Source organism: Henckelia pumila, chromosome 3 (assembly GCF_033568475.1).
Source record: "Henckelia pumila isolate YLH828 chromosome 3, ASM3356847v2, whole genome shotgun sequence".
Classification (NCBI taxonomy): Eukaryota; Viridiplantae; Streptophyta; class Magnoliopsida; order Lamiales; family Gesneriaceae; genus Henckelia; species Henckelia pumila.
In genome coordinates this window covers 41,395,949-41,409,915 of record NC_133122.1, presented here as the reverse complement: position 1 = coordinate 41,409,915, position 13,967 = coordinate 41,395,949, and the positions used below count along the sequence as shown (strand labels likewise).

The 13,967-nt window shown below is 38.9% G+C and overlaps 1 protein-coding gene across 2 annotated transcripts; it reads right to left on the bottom strand.

The window, feature by feature from the left end:
- Window positions 1-121: 121 nt before the first annotated feature.
- Window positions 122-2,778, bottom strand: LOC140892771 (uncharacterized). Of its 2 annotated transcripts, none has more exons than XM_073301762.1 (7): window positions 2,209-2,778; window positions 1,753-1,961; window positions 1,509-1,643; window positions 1,355-1,426; window positions 1,052-1,264; window positions 822-936; window positions 122-326 (listed from the first exon to the last, which is right to left on the bottom strand). In XM_073301762.1, the coding sequence occupies exons 1-7, from the start codon at window positions 2,576-2,578 to the stop codon at window positions 289-291; spliced, it is 1,152 nt and encodes a 383-aa protein (XP_073157863.1). In that variant the 5' UTR covers window positions 2,579-2,778; the 3' UTR covers window positions 122-288. The 2 variants fall into 2 exon arrangements, with proteins under 2 accessions (XP_073157863.1, XP_073157862.1); XM_073301761.1 differs by having other exon boundaries at window positions 1,753-1,971; window positions 2,213-2,778.
- Between the last annotated feature and the right edge of the window lie 11,189 nt (window positions 2,779-13,967).

Below are 13,967 nucleotides of genomic sequence, written 5' to 3'. Positions count from 1 at the left end.
ACGACATATATCGCTTTTGAAACTGATATGCAACGTTAAATATCATTCCAAAACCAAATGGTGTGTACATGATAGATGAAAGGATCGAATTCAAGAAAAAGCAAATTTAACTACACTCCATTACTTTTACAACAACTATCGTTATCTAATTAAATTGCATATATACATTACACCCATTAACACATATCTAAGAGGGAAAACGAAGATCATCAGAATTATTAGCATTTCAAATCGCTAGTCTCATACGATGACTACCAATATATAACGTCGAGTCGACGACGGCGCCGCTCACATCTCCAGTTTCACACATCCTGCTTCGATATAACCTGCAATACAGCACAAAATATGACTCAAAACTATGTACGTAGTTGCACTGATTCATCGACCCATATTCTGTTTGTTCGACTCGAAAAACTCGCGGAATCTTTTGTTTTTTTTTTATATATACCACAAGAATGTCAACTGGGTTCGACTGAAGTAGAAGACATAAAGCAGCTTAATAGAGGAGGACCACATTAAACTGGAGTTACATCCTTAATTCTGCAAGTGGTCCTCGATCGTGAAAATGTCAACTTTTCCTTAATGTTTTCCGTACTTTTGTTAAAATATGATCAACAATAGTCAATGCTTTGATATGACGTTTTTTTGTACTGTTGAGGATCCATGTGTGTTTGCGGAGTAGTACTATTGGATAAAGTTGAATTCAAGCACACCAAGTGATTCTAATGAATTTGGGATTTAAATGTGTAGATAAATCGACATATTTAACTTAAACGGTTCGCGATAGTTGCATCTCGGTTAAAGCTTAGCTTCATGTGTACCTGTAAATGGTTGAGGAGCGTGTGCGTGTGCGTGTGATGGCGATCTTTCGTGTTGGTATCCCAAGCCATAGAGATTGTGTATCAGCTCAGAATCCCAGTTTGAGTAATGAAATTGCTGCATATTTTTTTCAAGAAAACTTGAATGTTAATTAGGTGTCGAGTTTTGCAGCACTCGGATATGATGAAAATAAACACTATTTATGGATTTGATCAATGACAAAAGTACTAACATTCAAATAGGATGAATCAAGCAGTTCATGTGTCTCCTGAAGTAATGATACTAGTGGAGCATTTACAGTTCTCTCAACTGCGTTGTCCGAAGGATTTACCCCTGTTTCCAAACCGCGAAACGGAACTCCTTGTGTCAATGAATTGAATTGAAGATTAACCATGTCAGGTGATACACCGATAGTATGAATGTCGGATATGCGAACCGGAAGCATCTGCAAGAGGGGGACTCATAAATAATGATAGATTTTACCATCTCTTCTGTTTTAGCTATGTTATTTCTTTGATGAAAATGGATTCTTTACCTCTTTAGGTAGGAGATTATCAACCTCGAAATCCATTGTCGGGTTGATTACAGCGAGTTTCATCGATAAAAACTTGCAAAACAATACAATTAGGGGTCAGGGGTCACTCTTTTTACACTGTTAGATTGCCTACAAAATTCAGCAGATATTGTACCTCAACTTGTCTTTGAAGAGATTGAACATAGTTGATTATTTCGTCGAGCAATCCGGCTTTCCCTATGATCTTGTTACACCCTGGAACAAGATCTTGAAGGTACTTCATCCTTTCACCAATTTTTTCCCTCCTAACCTGGCACAATATTCAAACATAGCCCACAATAAATTTTCAAGAAATCACCAAGAACAAGAATCTTGATACAAGACTTTATTAATTAGTATCGATATTGTTTATTTCTTACTCTTTCGGCTAAGCTGTGGCTGTCTGTGGCTTGACCGCGACGTGCCCGGACATGAATATAGTCCATTTTTGGCAATTCGGGCACCGTTGTTTTCGCCTTAGAGTTCATGATTGAAGGTTCATTCCCGGTGCTTTTGCTGATCATGAACTTTTTATCAGAAAATTCTTCTTCACTTTCTTTCATTTTTTCATCTTGGGATTGGGATTGTTCTTCATCCACCTATGTATATGTATATGTATTTGTGTCCCAAAATCCAATTTAATCATCAGATTCCACAAGCATTACATCAAGTAGAAACAGTACTTTCTTGAATTCTAGGTGTTAAAGAATGAAACAGGGCACTAAAACAGAACATGATTAACAAAGAAAATTTTCACCATGCATAAATTGACGTTGCATTTCAACTGTTGAATCAAGAAACAAATAATAATTTATGAAGTAAAAGAAGGGAAGTACTCACCTTAAAGTTTTCAATAGCATCAGCCTTCCTCTTCTTAGAACCGCCTCTTCCGACGGCGGAGCATAGCATCTCCGGCGAAAAATCCCCCGCTGGATCGCCATCAGCAGCCACATCCGCCGCCGCCACGCAACCCATTTCAAACTCCGACCCATTCCCATAACTCAAAATCCAATCGGTAACCACACCCGGATCCGGCTTCATAGCCCGACCCAAAACCAACTCGCTCAGACCCTGATCACCATTAATGTTTCCGACCAAATCCCGAGCTTGGATTGGAAAAGAAAAAACACCCATTTCAGCGTTTCCGGTGATAATCCCAGCAGCATTATCCGAACACCGTAGCATCTCCGGAAAAGCACAGTTCATTTGGGCAACAATTGACGAGATAAAAGCAGAGTACTACGCAAATGTGCTTCGTAAAGGAACTGCAAAAGCGTTGATGCAGTTGAAAGATTAGGTGAAGTTCATGCAATTTCTTGATTGGATTACGTGCTATAGTAGAGTTTTGGTTTTCTTTTTTTGCCAATATTTGTCACACCAGTGAAGAAAAAATAGTAATATCCAAGGTTTTCTCACTTTTGTGACTTGAGAGCTAAAGGATCAGAGGACCGTTGGGAATATATATATACTATTAATACACGCATAAGAAAATCGGCCTGTATAAATAGTTTATATTATATTTAAAAATAATATTTATATTTTAAATTGAAAAATAAAAAATATAATTGAAATACGTTAGTTATAAGTAGTAAAAGACATTTTGTCCATCCATTAGTTTGATTAAGATGATTATTATAAGAAATTCATGCATTATTATATTATGTTATATTATATATATATATTATTTTATTTTTGAGAGAGAAAGAGAGAGTAATAGTGGCACTTAAATGGGGGTGAGGTGAAAAGAATTCATTTTCAATCTAGCTATTACGGTTTGGATTGGTTTTAAAATTAATCAAAACCACAAATATGGTTTGATTCGAAATTTTAATTATAAAAATCCGAAACAAAACGATTTTATAAATATATAATATTTAGTTTATATCATACGAAGAATTGATAATAGCGCTAGTCCGGAGGTTTACTCAGTGTGTACTGAAAGAAGATGGTCGTAGGTTCTCACGTCATAAAAAAAAGTAATACGCGAGACTTTAATGAGATTTTTGTTATAAATATATTATTATTTATAGATGATTATCTTATTAAAAATATGTGATCAAGATAAATATGTAAAGATAATATTTGTATAGTCCATTCTTTTAAGTGAATGTGACAGTACCAATGAACACAGTTGATACACTGTAGTTTAATTAATCAAGGAAGAATATGTCATCCCGTATGAAGCGAGATATGAATTTGGCACAAACTATTGAGATATACGTCATAATCAAGTATTGTACTAAACGCACATCGGTATCTCTTATCACTATCGTACCTGAAGTACGTAAAAGATTTATTGATATCTATCAAGCAAGATATAAAAGTTTGTGGAGAACGTTGATGTCTACCCAAAGCATATGTTTCATCGGATATTGATTGGATGTTTAAAAGATCTAGAAGATCGTTTGAGTGACGATGAAAATAATGATGTGCTTGATATTATAAAATAGTGATAAACATTGACGTATATGGATTTTTGAATCTAGTAGATATTGATTTTGTTTAAATAGTATATTACAAATCAATATTTTTAGAAGAGCTAAAGAGCTCCAGAAGTATCATTGATACAAATACTTTCAGAGTTTGGCATAATGAATTGAATTGAGCATTCAAATTATATAAATAGTTGAAAACTATTGATAGTGCACAAAGATGTTGATGAATAAGCCAAAAGTTTTTGGATCGATAAATATAAAGTTTTTTTGAATCAAAGATCCAGAAGATTTTATGAATTCTTATTTATGACTTAGCGAAATTGATGGCACTATCATAAAAGCTCAAATTGATAGAAGTGAAAGAGTGGGTGCCCAGTGAGCCAACTTGTGGCTATGGGCTTTGATGACTCTTTGTAAAAACAATCTTTTGTTTAATGTAATTTACACTTTTATTAATGGCAATGACTTTATATTACTTCATATTGTTATATTGTGATATACTATTGTTGTTTTGATAAAGACCTTGAATATACCATAGTGTATGTAAGATGTGGTAGAACATGGAGATGTCTATCATGAAATACATCTTATAGTCACTGTATATTCTAAACTGTTCCTAGTCGATTGAGCCGTCCGATAATAAGGATAAGGATCGCTCGAGTTTGAGACTAGCATTTGCGATGCGGAGTACCACGTTTCATTGGTAGGGAACATAGAGATGTTCGAAGCATGCAAATGGATATTCATAGGATGAATAATCGAACTACTCTATCCGGACTTTCCAAGTGGTTATCACTTATCGAGTGGATGAAGTCCGCGGTTTTGGTTGTACACCATTAGTCCTTACGACTTGAAACATCATGGAGACTCTATATGCTAGTACTGTGCTTTGACTCGTTTACCGACTCTATGGGGGTCATCAGGTGTCGGGATTGGGTACAGTTACGACACATATAGGAGTCGATGCATTGTTGTCAAGGATTCACCACATACTTGCGAGTGTGGATATCCTATGCGATCTGAGGAGATATTAGTGTGACGAATCTCTGGCCAGAGTACTTGATGTGATTTAAGAAATGGTTTCTTAGTAGCACATGCGATGTCACTAATTTGATCTTCAAGATGTATTGCATAGTTATCGAATCTTGAGCGACTCTCGATATACCAATGGTTGTTGATTCGATCGGGATATATGGATGAAGGGACCGTACTGTACGCTAACCAAAATCTACTGGTTCTTGTAGGCACTATCAGTGATACCTAGGGAATCATGGGGCGATGTTTCTAGGCGCTTTACCATGATTCGTTGGGCAAGTCGGAAAGTGTTGTTCCGAGTCACAAGGAGTTGTGAGCCCACGGCTAGCTGTATCCCTGAACCATTGAGGGTCACACAGTGTAATGGAGTTTTAATCCCCGTTGAGATAGTTAAATTTAAAGAGTTAAATTTAATGAACTAAGGAGTTGGACTTCTTAAATAAGAGTAAGGGAGTAGGATTTCCTAAAATGACATAGGGATGGACATTTTTGGAAACCACTGAATTCGGATTCAGGAAAATTTATCTTGACTTTAAAATGTGCAGAAATGGTTTCTGTGCACATTGGTGAAATCGGTTTATCAATCGGAGTCACGATGAATTTTATATTAATTTCTGAACATGCGGGCTTTGCTTGTCGGGCCTCAACTTATGACTAATGGGCCCTAAGGTGTTAGTGGCCTGCATTATAAATAAGTTATTGCATTACAGAAATTAGGGACAACAGGTCATAATTTTGAGAGCAAAATTTCGAAACCCTAGCCCCTCTCATCATTGTTTCGGCCGACCCCTCCCATACTCTGCCCGAGAAATTCCGGTCTGTGATTTTGAATTGCAGTCAGGAATAACGAATCAGATTCGTTTAATCTCTTCGCAGAAAAACTTCTGATAGATTTTCTAGTGCAATCTATCAGAGGGATTTAAACCTCATTCGTGGACCTGATTGAAGGAGTTCATCAGTTCCTGGGAGATACAAGAAGCGCAAAGAAATCTGTGTGGTGTCCATTAATCTCGCTTCGAGATTGAAGGTAAAATTTAATTAATTGTTATTTGAATTTTACACACACAATAATTTAATCGTTGAATGGTTGATACCCACACCATGGAATTGTTCCATGATAAAATTTTTAAACTTCCGCTGCACCGGGTATCAATCGTGATTGATCTGACCGCCAGTTTTCCCAACAGTGGTATCAGAGCCAGGTTGCTCAGATCAAACGATTAAATTAATCGATTGTACAAAATTTTTGAATCTCGGTTTTTGGAAAACAAAATAAATATTTTTTAAATAAAAAATTTTTTTTTTCACGGGGCAAAACCCGGGCAGCGATTGGATCGCTGCCCGGTGGGGCAGCAATTGTTGCTGCCCCGGGCGGCGCACGGCGCCGCCCAAAGGGGGCGCACGGCGCCGCCCAGGGCAGCGCTGGGCGCTGCGCAGGGCAGCGCTGGGCGCTGCCCAGGGCGGCGCTGTGGAATCTACTTCAACCGATATGCCCTTAGGCACGGCCATACATAACATAGAAATCACACTTGGAAAGGGTGGACAATTAGTTAGAGCAGCGGGTGCTGTAGCGAGTCTACTTAATTTTTTTATTTCGATTTTATTTAATTTCTTTAGTTAGAGGCGGCATTCGGCGCCGCCCAGGACGGCGCACGGCGCCGCCAGGGCAGCGAGAGTGCTGCCCTAAGGGGGCAGCCGGGCTGCCCCCGGCCCGCGCCCCGGGTGCGGGCCGGCCCGGGAGTGTCCCGGGCGGCCCGCGGGAAAAATTTTATTTTTATTTAAAAATTAATTTTAATGTGTTCAAATTTTATTTTTGGTCCGGTCAAAAATTGTTTTTGATTGGTTCACGAGATTTCGGATCGAATTGTTCGAGTCCGTAAATTTTAAAATTGATTTTTGGATAAATTTGAATTTTTGGAAAATTTTAATATTTTATCCTTAAATTGAATTTTGAAATCAATTATTTTTGGTACAATTGATGATAAGATATGATCTTATGATATATTAAGTAAAATATGATTTTATCTGTAAAATTGGATTTTATAGATGAAATATGATTTTATTTGATATAGAGATAAAATATGATTTTATATGTAAAATGAGATTTTATATATAAAATATGATTTTATCTTGTTTAAATTTGAATTGCCACTGCATGTTATCCAATAAATTAATTTTGAATTAAATGTTATTGGATAAGGATGATCGATTGCCATGACCAATTTTGTAGGTATATGTTAGGAATTTACATTTTGTTTTTATTGTTGTTGGTTTTATTAATGGGCCTGGTTTATGGCCCGATATGAATGTCATATGTAATAAAAGTGGGCTTGGTTTATAGCCCGTTCCCACCCCTAAAAATGTATCCCTTACTTGTCATTGTTATTTATTGTAAATACATTAGATTTAGTGGGAGATCAAGATTTGAAGACGGTGGGCCCAGCAGACAATAAAGACTGAAGAAATGTAAATTGAAAGCACATGTAATAGGATTGCATTGCATACTGCATATTACCTAGGATTGGACTAAGACCCGTGATTGGCAACCACGGGTCAATTAGAAATGGAATCGATCATCCTATATAATATTTGATATTATGATTGTATGCATGTTTAGACATAATTGCGTGAATCCGGCAAGCATGCAATAAATTAAATATGATGAGACAAATATTTTTATAATTAAAAATCCCTCATTTTAAATATGATTTAAAATTGATATCAAGATAAATAAAGGAAATTTAAATTTGTTTAAATGTTCCTACCTTCCATCAACGGTCAATGTATGTGATGCTACCCGCGGATACGGTCCGGCTCATATTATTGGGGGGCCCGTCCGTCGGAAAGCTGTACATTGGATCGACAAATGTTGTAAGTTGGGTGGAACTCCCATGGGATCGGCTCATATTATTGGGGGATCCACATGGCGACCGTCCATCACAACTTAATATTGATGGGTCATCTTGACATGTCACTTTAAACGGCGTCATATTATTGGGCCCTTATTGGACATGAGGTAAACACATGGGGGTTGCTTTGGAAGCAATTGGGCTCTACCTCTTGAGAATTATGGTTGGCTGATATTATTCGGGACCATAAGTTTGTCAATTGGACTCCATGTTCTCACTAAGGAAAAAGTTTCCCGTTTTCACCAGAGGGTGGTGAAATCGTTAAAATAGTGGGAGTGAAATTCATAAAATTAAATTCGCCTATTTTATGTCTTAGTAAATTATTTAAACAATCATTGATATATGTCTGTTTTTCTTTTCAGTATTTCATACGATGAATTCGCGTAATCCTTTATTCTCGATCCTCGAACAAAACAAGTTGACTGGCACCAACTATACGGAATGGTTCCGGAAGTTGAAGATTGTCTTAACTTCGGAGAAAATGCTCTACGTGTTAGAGAAAGCACCTCCGAAGGAAGCACCAGCTGATGTAAGTCCGGAGGAATTGGCCAAGCTTGATGCATGGTGGGACCATGACATCAAGACCAAATGCTATATGCAAGCCTCGATGTCTGATGAACTCTAGAGGCGATTTGAGGACATGGTGAATGCTGCTGACATTCACGCGCAACTCAAGGAACTTTTTGGGGCTCAGTCGAGGGCTGAAAGGTTCGCAACTGTTAAGGAGTTGATGACGTGCCGCATGCGTGAAGGGACTTCGGTCCGTGATCATGGGGTACGAATGATTTGGCTCATACAAAAGTTGGCGACCCTTGATTTGGTGTTGGAGCATGAACTCAATGTGGATTTACTGCTTCTGTCTCTTCCTTCTTCATTTGATGGATTTGTGGTAAATTTTAATATGAACAAGATAGAGGCCACCCTTGAAGAGATGGTCAATATGCTCGTTACATATGAATCCACACTTAAGAAGGATAAGCCCGTTTTCTTGGTAGGCTCCTCATCTTCTGCTAAAAAGGGGCCAAGTATGAAGGGCAAGAAACGTTCTGCCCCACCCAAGAAAATCGAGCCCGAGAAGAAGCAAAAGACAAAGGCTTCAAACAATGGAAAATCCAAGGATGTTTGCCATTACTGCAAGAAGCCGGGACATTGGAAGCGTAACTGCAAGGAATATCTTGAGCAGTTGCGAACTGCAAAGGGTATGTTCTATATTGAAATTAACGTTTCGCTTAACACTACTTCTTGGGTATTGGATACCGGATGTGAATCTCACATTTGCAATGATTTGCAGGTGATGACAAGAAGTCGGAGGCTTAGAATGGGTGAGACCCAGCTGAGGCTCGGGAATGGTTCCAGAGTTGAAGCTACAGCCGTAGGAGACGTTTGTTTAATTTTGCAGAACGATTTTAAGTTATTATTAAGAGATGTTTTATTTGTTCCGGATTTAATTAAAAACATTATTTCTGTTTCTATGCTAGATAGAGATGGTTATTCTTGCAATTTTGTGAATGGGATTTGCAATATTTACAAGAATGAATATTTGATTGGAAATGGACAACTTGAAAACGATCTATACAACTTAAAACTAAAAGACGTTCCAATTAATTATTTTGATAAACCGGCTACAACAAACAAAAGGAAAATCGATAGTCAAAACCCGGCAAACCTTTGGCACGCTAGGCTAGGTCATATTTCCTCAAGGAGGATGAACAAGCTAGTGGGAGAGGGCATGTTTGATATGTCTGATATTAACTCTCTACCTACTTGTGAATCCTGCCTAAAAGGAAAAATGACTAAATCTCCTTTTAAGGGGAAACCTGAGCGTAGTCAGAATCTGTTGGATTTGATCCATACAGATGTTTGTGGTCCATTTAGAGTAGGGACTCAATATGGCCACACCTACTTCATTACCTTTACTGATGATTATTCAAGGTATGGGTATTTATATTTAATGAAATATAAGTCTGAAGCATTTGAAAAGTTCAAAGAATTCAAGGCTGAAGTAGAAAACAAGCTAGGTAAAAGTATTAAAGCACTTCGATCGGATCGAGGTGGAGAATACTTGAGTACCGAGTTTTTGGACTATCTGAAAGAGAATGGGATTCTCTCTCAGTGGACTCCTCCTATGACACCACAGCTTAATGGTGTATCGGAGCGTCGTAATCGAACTTTGTTGGACATGGTTCGATCTATGATGAGCTTCACTGAGCTTCCACCTTCGTTTTGGGGCTATGCGCTTGAAACGGCGGTATTGTTGTTGAACAACGTCCACACTAAAGCAGTGGACAAGACACCATACGAGTTATGGAATGGAAAAGCTCCTAAGTATTCGTACTTGAGGATTTGGGGATGTCCTGCTTACGTGAAGCGGACAGTGGGAGATAAGTTGGATAGTCGATCCAGCTTATGTTATTTTGTAGGGTATCCGAAGAATTCAATCGGATATTATTTCTATTATCCTGCTGAAACAAAGGTGTTTGTTTCTAGGAATGCCACCTTCTTGGAGAAGGAGTTCTTATTGGATAAGAAAGGCGAGATGATGGAACTCGAAGAAGTTCGAGAAGAACCCGAAATACAAAATAACGATCCTACGCCTCAGGAACCATTACTGGACACGCCTGTACCTAGAAGATCCGAGAGGACTTCTAGACCTCCTATTCGATATGGTCTTCTTCTTGAAGGGGATCAAGATGAACCCGACATTGGATGTGATCCAAGAAACTTCAAGGAAGCAATTTCTGATGCGGATTCGAATTTATGGCTTGAAGCTATGCAGTCAGAATTGGATTCGATGCATACAAACCAAGTTTGGTCTTTGGTAGATCCTCCCGATGGAATTGTTCCAATAGGGTGTAAATGGATCTACAAAAGAAAGCTTGGGTCTGATGGTAAGGTATTGACCTACAAGGCGCGATTGGTGGCGAAAGGTTATACTCAAAGGCAAGGAGTTGACTATGATGAAACCTTTTCACCAGTTGCTATGTTCAAGTCCATAAGAATCCTTATTGCCATAGCTGCATGGTATGACTATGAGATATGGCAAATGGATGTGAAGACTGCTTTTCTTAATGGAGACATTAAGGAGGAAATCTATATGAAGCAGCCTGAAGGGTTCACATCCATGGGAAGCGAGCATAAGGTATGCAAGCTTCAGAGATCAATTTATGGTCTAAAACAAGCATCAAGAAGTTGGAACCAGAAATTTGATGAAACAATAAAAGATTTTGGTTTCATCAAGAACCCGGAGGAACCTTGCGTGTACAAGAAAGTAGTTAAGGATGCGGTGACATTCTTAGTACTTTATGTTGACGACATCCTACTCATTGGGAATGACGTAGGGATGTTGCAGTCAACAAAGATATGGTTATCAGGTAGATTCTCGATGAAGGATTTGGGTGAGGCATCCTACATTCTTGGGATACAGATCTATAGAGATAGATCTAAGAGAATGATAGGACTCACACAATCAACCTACATCGACACCATATTGAAACGGTTTTCAATGGATGGGTCCAAGAGAGGACATCTACCCATGTGTCATGGAGTTTCTCTATCCAAGTCTATGTGTCCCAAGACTGATGCAGAGATAGAGAATATGACACATGTACCATATGCGTCAGCTATAGGTAGTATCATGTATGGGATGATATCTACTAGACCGGATGTAGCATTTTCTCTGAGTGTCACGAGCAGATATCAGTCTAATCCTGGTCAAATGCATTGAAAAGCCGTGAAGGACATTCTTAAGTACTTGCGAAGGACTAAGAATATGTTCATGGTTTATGGAGGACGAGAACTCAAATTGGAAGGCTATACCGACTCTAGCTTCCAAAGTGACGTGGATGACTCGAAGTCAACCTCTGGATTTGTATTCATGCTCAATGGCGGTGCTGTCTCTTGGAAGAGTTCCAAGCAGGACACCACAGCAGATTCCACCACTGAGGCTGAATACATTGCAGCATCAGCTGCTGCTAAAGAGGCCGTTTGGATGAGGAATTTCGTCCAAGAGTTGGGCGTCATTCCTGAATTTGTTGGTCCAGTCCCGGTGTACTGCGACAACACGGGTGCCGTTGCTCAAGCAAAGGAACCAAGGTCTCATCAAAGATCCAAACACGTACTGAGGAAATACCACATCATCCGGGAGATTGTGGAAAGAGGAGACATCACTGTCGAACGAGTGGCCTCTGCAGACAATATCGCTGATCCGCTTACTAAGCCCTTGCCAGGACCATTGTTTGACAAACATCGCGAAGCAATGAGTCTACGTAGTATGACTAGTTGGCTATAGGGCAAGTGGAAATTGAAAGAGTGGGTGCCCAGTGAGCCAACTTGTGGCTATGGGCTTTGATGACTCTTTGTAAAAACAATCTTTTGTTTAATGTAATTTACACTTTTATTAATGGCAATGACTTTATATTACTTCATATTGTTATATTGTGATATACTATTGTTGTTTTGATAAAGACCTTGAATATACCATAGTGTATGTAAGATGTGGTAGAACATGGAGATGTCTATCATGAAATACATCTTATAGTCACTGTATATTCTAAACTGTTCCTAGTCGATTGAGCCGTCCGATAATAAGGATAAGGATCGCTCGAGTTTGAGACTAGCATTTGCGATGCGGAGTACCACGTTTCATTGGTAGGGAACATAGAGATGTTCGAAGCATGCAAATGGATATTCATAGGATGAATAATCGAACTACCCTATCCGGACTTTCCAAGTGGTTATCACTTATCGAGTGGATGAAGTCCGCGGTTTTGGTTGTACACCATTAGTCCTTACGACTTGAAACATCATGGAGACTCTATATGCTAGTACTGTGCTTTGACTCGTTTACCGACTCTATGGGGGTCATCAGGTGTCGGGATTGGGTACAGTTACGACACATATAGGAGTCGATGCATTGTTGTCAAGGATTCACCACATACTTGCGAGTGTGGATATCCTATGCGATCTGAGGAGCTCCTTGCCTCCAACGGGAAAGCGCAGTGACTCCCCGGTGATAGGCGGTATGATTAGCGAAGTTCAAAAGTATAGGTCTTCGAATCTGATAAGATTTACTTCGGAAAGTGGGGAAGCTACTAGACCAGCAAAGCATAAAGATAAGTCATCGATTTCTTAATTAGTGTGACGAATCTCTGGCCAGAGTACTTGATGTGATTTAAGAAATGGTTTCTTAGTAGCACATGCGATGTCACTAATTTGATCTTCAAGATGTATTGCATAGTTATCGAATCTTGAGCGACTCTCGATATACCAATGGTTGTTGATTCGATCGGGATATATGGATGAAGGGACCGTACTGTACGCTAACCAAAATCTACTGGTTCTTGTAGGCACTATCAGTGATACCTAGGGAATCATGGGGCGATGTTGCTAGGCGCTTTACCATGATTCGTTGGGCAAGTCGGAAAGTGTTGTTCCGAGTCACAAGGAGTTGTGAGCCCACGGCTAGCTGTATACCTGAACCATTGAGGGTCACACAGTGTAATGGAGTTTTAATCCCCGTTGAGATAGTTAAATTTAAAGAGTTAAATTTAATGAACTAAGAAGTTGGACTTCTTAAATAAGAGTAAGGGAGTAGGATTTCCTAAAATGACATAGGGATGGACATTTTTGGAAACCACTGAATTCGGATTCAGGAAAATTTATCTTGACTTTAAAATGTGCAGAAATGGTTTCTGTGCACATTGGTGAAATCGGTTTATCAATCGGAGTCACGATGAATTTTATATTAATTTCTGAACATGCGGGCTTTGCTTGTCGGGCCTCAACTTATGACTAATGGGCCCTAAGGTGTTAGTGGTCTGCATTATAAATAAGTTATTGCAGTACAGAAATTAGGGACAACAGGTCATAATTTTGAGAGCAAAATTTCGAAACCCTAGCCCCTCTCATCATTGTTTCGGCCGACCCCTCCCATACTCTGCCCGAGAAATTCCGGTCTGTGATTTTGAATTGCAGTCAGGAATAACGAATCAGATTCGTTTAATCTCTTCGCAGAAAAACTTCTGATAGATTTTCTAGTGCAATCTATCAGAGGGATTTAAACCTCATTCGTGGACCTGATTGAAGGAGTTCATCAGTTCCTGGGAGATACAAGAAGCGCAGAGAAATCTGTGTGGTGTCCATTAATCTCGCTTCGAGATTGAAGGTAAAATTTAATTAATTGTTATTTGAATTTTACACACACAATAATTTAATCGT